We start from the raw sequence: 9,531 nt of genomic DNA, 5'->3' as shown, positions 1-9,531 counted from the left end.
CTCTGTCAGCTGAGGCAAGCAGACTGTCGGGTAGCAACCTGGGCGGTAAACCAGCAGAATCCCTAATCTGTCCCAATTGCCCAATGCCAGGAACACTTGATGCTATCTGGAAAACTGACTTTGACACTCCACACAGGTCCGTGTTTTCCAGCCACTGTTTCTTAGACTCTCACTTGCTCAGTATTTCATGTATCACTTTACTCATTAGCAAAGAGGGAGGAAAGGAGGGGGAAAGCCAATATCACAGGAAATCTCGGAAGCCAGTGCACTCAAAACAAACCATTCAACTTAAACATATGCATACAAATTATTCTAACCTGCATGATGTATTTTGAACACAGAATTCTAGACTATCTGACTGTGGGGGCACTATATAATTTAGAAGAGTCAGTCAGTTCACATAAGCTCAGACTCCTTTCTCCTGCAAGCTTGCTGATGAAGACTCAAGAATGGTTCAGGAATGGTTTATCTGCCCATCTGTTCAGACCAGATTGGCGCCAGAAGAATGGGATCCATACTGGGATTTCCCACCAGTTTCCTAAAGTGAAATCAGATTAGCTCTAAGAACCAAATCTGTACAACCAAAACAATTAACTACAGTAGTGTATCTAGTTTCACACAGATTTTAATTAAGATGGAACAGTGAGATTTCACTGCACCTACTAAATCTAGAGATCCTGTTAAGTTTGGTGGGAGGGAGAAACAGCCTTCACATCAGGATTTTGTGCAAGAGAAAAATTATAACTGCAGGAAAATTCATGAGAATCTTACCTAGTTCTAGTAGAGGCAAATATTTAGAAATAAATGATGCTTCCAGTGAGGTGTCAGTGAGTAAAAACTATACTTTAATATCCACCTCTCACAAGGTGATTTGCTCACTTCCAGTTCTATTTTCTTTAGGCATGTTCTTCTGAAGTTGAGACTTATTTCCAAGTAGTTTTAGATGGACAAGTGCATTTTGGATCAGAATGGTAAACTGATCAGCACCCAGATCCTAAACGTGTTTCCTTGGAGTACAAGCAGGCAGCCTTATCCAATGTATGTTGACTTTGAAGGCAGTTCCGCTGCGTTTAATGGACAAACTCTTTGAGTGATTGTAACTATAATCCCAGTGACTAAAATTCTAAAAGTATTGCGGTTTAACTGGTTTCTGACTATTTTTCACTTACATTCCACAAAAAGCAACTGGGGCTTTTTGGTGTGTGTAAAAATAACAAATCTTCCTCTAAACATTTTAAAAACTTGCTTAAGGAATAACTGCTGTCAAATATATTTTTAAGTCTGTAAGAGAAGTAAAAGATACTTTTTGTGTTGTATAGAAATGTGCTTGTGTGTTCCATGGTCTCTGCACACTCAGGACTTTAGAACTGTGTGTTCCAATTCATATTCTAGCATTCTGGCTGTTCCAGAATCAAGAAGTATAATAAAATGGACATATACAATCACAGTTTAAAATAAAATTATTCTCACTGCATTTGTTTCACAAACAGCCTGTGAACAAGGACTATGTATCTTTGAACCCACTGGCTGCAGAGTGGCTCATTGGACATCAGAATCAGTGGAAGTAGATCCAGTACATTTATTCATGCAGTACACTAATCCTATAGAACTGTATGATTTCATGACTACAAAATCATTGCATGGTGGTTCAGAAATATAGGACAGTGCTTTTTCCCCTAAGAGATAACATTTTAGCTCATTATTCAGCAGTTTAATGGTTTTAATTTGGAATAGTTTAAGAAGGCTTCGTAGAAGGTTGGTGCAAGGCATTATGGAATTAAAAGGCTGCAGTCCTCTCCAAGCGAGGTATGTGCATGTTAATTTTAATGTGCTGTCTCAAAGTACAGAAATCCGGGCATTTCCAGCATCATATTTAAAACATGGTACATTGAACTAATACGTGATCTGGGGCAATAATGAGGCAAATTAAGTTACAGGTATGAATTTTACATTAAATGGATTAATATTATATGGCATGGAGGAATTTTAAATACCCTATCGCCATGAATTTTTAATAGTTATGTGCTCTAATTTAATGTTGCAAGGCAATTGCTTTTCTTAAGAGAAGCCCCCCTCCAGCCCCCCTCCTCCACACACTTCTCCGCATTCAAGTTTGGATCTGATTATTATCTGCTAAATACCCTGGGTGTCAAGAAATATGACGGGTGGGGGGTGGGGTGGGTGAAAGAATCCTAGAGATATGAAAATGCCCTAAATGGAACTGGAAGCTGCTGTCTTCTTCAGGGACTAGCTGGTGAAGTGATAATTAAGCAGCCTGAAGAATAAATGTTGCGCGGAGACGGGGGGGGGGGGGAGATAACAATCGGCCATTGCTTCTTCTCGGCCTCGGGGCGAGATCACGAGCAGAGCAGCGCCTGTCACTATGCAAGGCTGTGGCGAGGGCTCCGCGAGCCGCTGGGGAAAGCGAGATCCCGGCAGGCGAGGAGCGAGAGCGAATTCCATTCGCATTCCCGCAGTTCTTCGGAAGGAACTTCTTTCCCCCTCCCTCCCTCCTTCCCTCCTTCTCTCTCTCTCTCTCTCAATCTCTCCTCCCTCGGGTTCAACAGCCTCCCTTTTCGCCGAGACCCTACACAGCGTTTGACAGAATGGAGCCGCTCGCCATTGGCTGGCGCGGCGTTCCGTAGAGAAAACTGCCGCCGCCGATTGGCTAAAGCGCGGCGCTCAATACTCGTGCTTCTCTTCTTTCTCTTTTTTCCATACACATCGCCCCTCCCTTACTCTTGTGTGTCTCTCCCACCCCCTCGCTCTTTTCTCTCGCTAGCTCTTTTCTCTCCTTTTCCTTGGGCCCGGGCAGCGCGCGCCCCGCCCAGCCTCTACCCCGCGCTAGATATATATACGGCGGCGTTGCAAACTGGGCTGAGCAGAGCCGGGTTGGGACTGGAGTGGCGGCAGAAGGGAAGGAGGGGAAGTAAGCAGCCCGCTAGGTATACAGTATAGATATAGATATATTGCTTGGGTAGGTGGTGGCTGGAATTTATCCATTTTTATTTTTCATTTTTACACGGTTTTCTCCCGCTGCTTCCTGTTTTTCCTGCCTCCCCCTCGTCGCGCACTCCGTTTGCAAAATCCGGACTCTCCGTTGTTTTGATTTGCCCACCGCTGGCTGCATCGCCTCTTGTCTTGCTTGCACTGCGGGTGGGAGCTGCTTGGCCGGGGCGCCCGAGGGCTCTGCCCGCCCGCCTGCGTTTCTTTTGCACCATGAAAGCGGTGAGTCCCGTGCGACACCCCAGCAGGAAGGCGCTGGCGGGCTGCTGTTGCGGAGGAGGAGGAGGAGGAGGAGGTGGAGGTGGCGGCGGCGACCTGGCGCTGCGTTGCCTGGCCGAGCACGGCTGCTACAAGGGGAGCCCGTCTCCGGGCGAGGAGCCGGCGGCGCTGTGCCTCCAGTGCGATATGAATGACTGTTACAGCCGCCTCCGGAAGCTGGTGCCCACCATCCCGCCCAACAAGCGGGTCAGCAAAGTGGAGATCTTGCAGCATGTCATCGACTACATCCTCGACCTGCAGCTGGCCCTCGAGACGCACCCGGCGCTGCTCCGGCAACAGCAGCAGCAGCAGCCGCCGCCGCTGCCGCCTCCCCCGCTGCACCCGGCCAGCTACCCGGCAGGGCCTCCCAGGACCCCGCTCACGGCGCTCAACAGCGACCCGGTAAGAGCCGCGGCGGCGGCGGGCAGAGAGCTCCGACGGGCCGGGAGGGGGGAGAGAGGCGCGCCGGGTTGGGCAGCGGCAGGAGCGCACACGCGCCGCTCAACTCCGCCGGGGCGCTCGGAGGCGGGACGCCGGGCGCCCCCAGAGCGGGAGGAATGGATGGATGGATGGATGGATGGATAAACGGGTGGCCGTGGCCCTCCTGCTTATTATGGAGCTGGAACCTGCCCCTCTTCCCCCCCCTCCCGTAGCGAAAAGACCCAGAGCAGATCATTGGGGGCAAAGTAGAGCCCCGAGGTCGCGATCCACCGACCCTCGAAAGCTCGGGAGTGCTTTCATGTGAAGGGTCCGTTTCGGGGCCCCGTTAAGAGATTGGGTGCAAGATCGGGTCCCGTCACTGCGATCTACAAGACAATGAAGTCGGGGTGTGGGGATCTTGGAGCGACCCCCAATCCTCAAAGCTTCCCCCTTCCCTCCTTTGGTGATGTCTGATATAGGTAGTGTGCGCGCCTGCCGGACAGGGACAATTGTTCTTCCTGTATTTTGTACAGCATCTAGCATACGGTGGCAGCCTGCAGCCTGCAGAATACTAGCATCGGATCGGGTGCCGACCTCTGCAGGAGGGAAGCTCGTTAAATCCCGACAATATGGGTTAATTGGCTTGTGGGTTGCAAATTGCACGTGAAATTGGGTTGCCTGTGTTTTTGTGCGAGTGTCAATATAGACACGTAACTGCACACTTAACAGAGTGAAAGATGCAATTTGCACATGTATACCTATGTGTACACATACAGACTGTATTGTCATTCGGTAGCTATACATATGCACTACATAGCCTTTCTGTTACAGCTGGTGTGCAGCAAAGTGGATCTAGCCTTTGCATGTTTCCAGGCACATAATTCACTTAACGTGCCACTTGTATATGCCTCATATGCAACCTACTTCCATTTCTTGGAATGGGCTTTATTTCCCCATCTCACATGGGAGGTCTTCTTATGGAGCCAGTGTGGATACAGATGCATATCGGCACACATCTGCCTCACAGTGCTGAGCTGGGTCCCACAGAACGGACTGGAGACAGCTTTGGAAGAGAACTGAGATACCTACTGCACCCACTAGTTGTGGTGTTTATGACTAGAGGTGGCTTGGGGTCAGTGCATTTAGGACTAGACCATTAAAAATACAAAATACAAGCACCCCAGATGGGTAGGAATATTAATTGTTTCAATGAATAACCCTAGGCTATGTGAGACTAGACTACCATCATCTTTCCCTATGATCTACCATCCCCTGCAGTGAAGATCTACTCAAAGAAAGAATCGTGCTCCAGTTGTTCAGTTAACAAACTCACACCTCTTGTCGAATCTCTGGGTTTTGCGATGGATGATGCCCTTCCTTGGTTGCACAGGGGAAGCACATGACCCTCAGCTGCAACTGGGGTCCCTGTGGGTCTGCAAAGCGAGAGGCTGTCACGTTTGGCAGCATGCAACCTGTCACTAGTTGCTAGCCCAGGAGGGGATCCATAGAGAGCTTGCAGTTTCCTCTGACCCTTTGTGGGGTTGTCCTGTTTCCCTTTATTGTGGAGCTTCTCAGTCTTCTAGAGAGCCACGCGAGGAAGGTTGCCGATTGCTAAGCTTGTTGTTTGTGCTAACTCTAACGCCACACTCCTGTTCTCTCGTTACTGTGCAGGCTGGGGCTGTTAATAAGCCAGGGGACAGTATTCTGTGCCGCTGAACTGCACTTGCAAGGTGAGTATCCTCTTTTAAGATTTGGTGTGTCAGCAGAGCTGGGGTCAGGGTCCTTTTGCCATGTGTGTTGGTTTCCATCTAAGGCTGCAATTCTAGGTACACTTACCTGGAACCAAGTCTCGTTGAATTCCCTAGGCCTTCAAAGTAAATATAGTTAGGATCAGGTTGTAATTCTTGCTCAACAATTAGGCACTCCAGTCTCAGGCACACTTACTGGAAACTGAGTACAATTGGAATCATAGGACATGGGTACATGTTAGACGTATTTACACTTCATATGCTAGGCTGCAATTTACCAGCTAATTCAGGAAAATTTAAGATTTAAACCAATGTAATCTAGTCAATTCAATTGTTCAGTTGTGCTGGCATAATGATTTTGTGACTCAGGTTCAAACGTACACTTATTTTCTGTTTAATTCTACACGTTTACCTTACAGGGGCAGGTCAATGTGTATACACTTATTTATTTACTATATATATAGGATTGTGGCAGGTTAAGTAAAATCAACCTTTTCAATAAATTCCAGATAGTGTACATTAAATAAAACAGCGGGGGGGAAACAATGCACTTTCTCATATTCCTTTAAGGAAGAGGAGTGTTGCATTTTTGTCTACATCTTCAGGCTTTTAACTGGTTCACAGATCAGGCCGTCTCCTTGGCATGTTCCTTAGGAGTTCTGTCCCTTCCCATAAAAGCAGTGAATAATACATTTGTGGAAATGTTGGTTGTCTTAAAGGAATTCTTTGACAGTCAGGCTGTGATCTGCACACCCACTTGCTGGGAAGCAAGTCCCATTTAACTCCATGCGACTTGCTGCCAAGTAAACATGCCTAGGATGGGGCGCAGTGTTTTCTTACCCCTCTGCCCGATCTGCAGCAACAAGAGATGGAAGGAAGGGCGAGGAGGAGGGAAACTCCTTCTTTCTTTTTCTCTTCCACTCTCCTCCGGAGAGCTTCTAGCTTGGACCTGCAGCTGTGTGTTCCTCTGCTTGGCCTAGCCTGGGAGCTGCGGTTGTTGTTTGACCTGGTTTGTTTTGGGTTGTTGATCAAGCATGTCTTCTGTTTTGTTGGTGGCGCCAGTCAGTCTGGAGCAGAATGGTTCACACCCCCACTCTATTCATTCCTCTTCCACAGGTGTGCAGCAGGCAGATCCTGAGCCAGAGAAGCAGAAAGAAAGACACATTAGAGAGGGAGGGGAAAAAAGAAAGAAAGAAATGTCAGCCACTGGGCAGAAGGAAAAATAATAATAAATCAACTACTTCAGAATTCTTTCCATACTTCCTTTAGAAAAAAAGAGAAAGAGAGGGAAAAAAATTTCACAACTTTGCACGTTCATAGCATTTTACACACATGTCTCTTAACTCTTTTGTTTTAGATCAGATGTGAATTGTACACTTGTCTGGGAGGGAGGGGGTTTAAATCTTCAGCATACGTAAGTGTGGCCCTTCTGTTGATAGAAGATCAAGGGCAAATCAGAGTTTAGAAGTATAACTTTAATGCGCTGAGCAGCTGAAAACTGAAGCTTTACTAATTACCAGAGGCGTTGTAGATAACTTTTGTTTTGACATCTATTGTTTAAAATAGATGATTTTATTGTTTCCTCAGGGACTTTCTTCTCCCTGCAGGAGTGTTACATATTGTATAGATTACAAAAAAAAAAAATGAGTGACATTTCATACTATGTATATAGAGAGAGGTTCTATAAGTGTGAGAAAAGTATATGCTTTAATAGACCTACTGTAATTATAAAATATTTTTAATTAAATATTTTTTTGTAAATATTATAAAGCTGTGTATGTTTTTTTAAAAATCTGTGGGAAGATTTCTTTAGGAAAACTTTCTGGCTTAAGTGCAGAACTGCTGATGATGAAAATATGTTGGATGTCGGGGGGGGGTGTCTCTTCCTTTCCTCTCCCCCCCCCACCCCCTTTAGATTCAGAAACCACAGCTGTAGGTAGAGTTGGTCCTGCATGAATGCATGAGATGTCTAACCACAAATAAACTTGTTGAGTCCATACAGATGTGTTTTTCTTTAATTTGAATTTTAAAAGATGTTTGTATCATACGGTTTTGAAGCTACATTTTTGTCTGTTAGGCACAGGGGGTGGTGGTTTATATTACAGTGTATGCGAAACAGCGTTGAGATGTAAGGGTTTTATTTGTTACGAACTGAGATGACTACTTTTTTCAATATGGGTACAGTGCTGAGGAATAATAATGAGCATTTATAAAATTCTTTTGTTGCCTAAACAGAAATAGGAATCACAAAACACGGAACACTTTTTTAACACCAAGAGGGATGCTACCCCAGAATTTCAGCCCTGTGGCATATTGCTTTGGAAAAACAGTGAAAAACGTTTTCTGCTTATAACCAAAGGGCAAACTATCAACAAATGTACAGTTGCTGTTTCTTTCGTCCAAAGACTATTGATACTGAAACTTGGGGAGGGGGGGGGACAACAGGGAACATTTCAGTCTGATTACTGGTGTAAATCAATTTCAAAGAACTTAGACCAAAAAATAAAAATCAGATGACTGTATCAAGATTATTTTTCTAATATACAGCAGCGCAGCATTCATTTCATTACAGCTCTGTTACATCTGAAAATCGTGTTTAGTCTCTTGTTATGTGTAACTTCTACATGTAAACATTAAACTAGATTGACGTGCCCTTGTGCTGTGCTTGGTTTCTTTCTTCAGTACTTGCAGAACTATCTGCTCCACTTTCCTTAAAACGTGGTGCTTAATGGTTAATCGTATAGCAACAGTTTATATAGTCCATGTTCCACCTTCTGTCCAGCCTCTGAGAAAGGTACACATTTTGTGGGATCATCAGTATTCCACACACCAGTGAGATAGGATTTTCACAGAGTCGGTGAATTAAGTAGGATTTAACTGGGTGCTTTGTAAATAGTTAGCCAACTGTGTGTAGCATGGTCTGCTTGATTTATTTTTTAAAAAAAGTGGGCGGATTTGTTTCAGATTTTTAAAAGTGTCAAAGTACTTTGGCCTGAGGATCTTTTTTTATTCTGTAAAATACTTATGTGCATACTGCAATAATTTATCTACTGACAAATGTGGTAAAAGGTCACTGTTTTCTTAATCAAAATGCCTAGTATTTGCAATGAACTTAGCCAAAACACTAGCTTACAGTTGCAGATATGCTGCACCTAACACTATATATTTTTCTTACTGTAAATACTGTAAATCCATTAAATGAATGGTCTTCACATTCATGTAAGAGCCTAGACACCTGAGTTTGTTTGTTGCCCCAGCGTGAATTTGTTTGAAAGGAGTTTTAATGAACAACAATAGCAGCTGTTTTATAAAGCAACTGTTCATAGAAATGAAGAAATTCAAACGAATGAGGATTCCTTTATGGAGCATACTGAAAGGCTACTTAGAAGGACTGATAATTCTCTGTTGCATTGTGACATCTCAGAAGGAAAATATATCAAGCACGTAGGTCAGCTCTCTGCTGGGGATTACCAAAACTGTTCTCAGGCTTCAGTTTAGTTAAGGTTAAAGAACACTTGCATCCACATGTGTACATGGAAAAGGTACTATTTTTGTGCAGAACAAGAGGAGAGGGAAATAATCAAAGACGTGCTTGAGTTGCTGTTCGCAGCTATTACTGTTTCTCATTCTAAGGGCAAGAGAAAAAGGCAGTTTGGAGGTTTGGAGGGGCTTGCAGTTGTCCTTGCATGTCATTTGCATGCTGCAATACCTGCTTCATCTCAGAAGTCACTTGAGCCTTTTTCACAAGTGACACTAAGAACACCTTTGAGAACATTTCCAGCGTGGATGTTAATGCAGTGCAGTGAGCAAAATAAAGCACATCCATGCCACTTAGATCCTCTCAATCAATTCGCATAGCGGGTGTGAGAGATGCAAAAGCCAATCCAAATGTGTCTCTTCAACGTGACCTTGCTCCAGCCAAACCTCAAAACTATTTTCATCCTCATTAGCTTGAATAATAATGATAAAAGGTTCCTCCCAAAGTGGTCCATCGCTGTCGTGTACTGAAGGCCACCTTCTGTGCTGCTGACTGCTCAGTTTGATGGTTATTCCTTGCATAGTGACATTGAGAAGCAAGTACATCCTTGTAAGTGGAATA

The 9,531-nt window shown here is 44.8% G+C and overlaps 1 protein-coding gene across 2 annotated transcripts; it reads left to right on the top strand.

The window, feature by feature from the left end:
* The first annotated feature begins 2,739 nt into the window (after positions 1-2,739).
* Positions 2,740-8,084, top strand: ID4 (inhibitor of DNA binding 4). 2 transcript variants are annotated; one of them, XM_081873324.1, is made up of 3 exons: positions 2,740-3,666; positions 5,356-5,414; positions 7,668-8,084. In XM_081873324.1, exons 1-2 carry the CDS (start codon positions 3,220-3,222, stop codon positions 5,398-5,400), a joined length of 492 nt encoding a protein of 163 aa, XP_081729450.1. In that variant the 5' UTR covers positions 2,740-3,219; the 3' UTR covers positions 5,401-5,414; positions 7,668-8,084. The 2 variants fall into 2 exon arrangements, with proteins under 2 accessions (XP_081729450.1, XP_081729449.1); XM_081873323.1 differs by having other exon boundaries at positions 2,743-3,666; positions 6,549-8,084.
* Positions 8,085-9,531: the final 1,447 nt, after the last annotated feature.

Source organism: Podarcis erhardii (genome assembly GCF_964252035.2).
Source record: "Podarcis erhardii genome assembly, chromosome: 8".
NCBI lineage: Eukaryota > Metazoa > Chordata > Lepidosauria > Squamata > Lacertidae > Podarcis > Podarcis erhardii.
The sequence above is the reverse complement of the archived record's forward strand: the minus strand, read 5'-3'. Positions and strand labels throughout refer to the sequence as shown.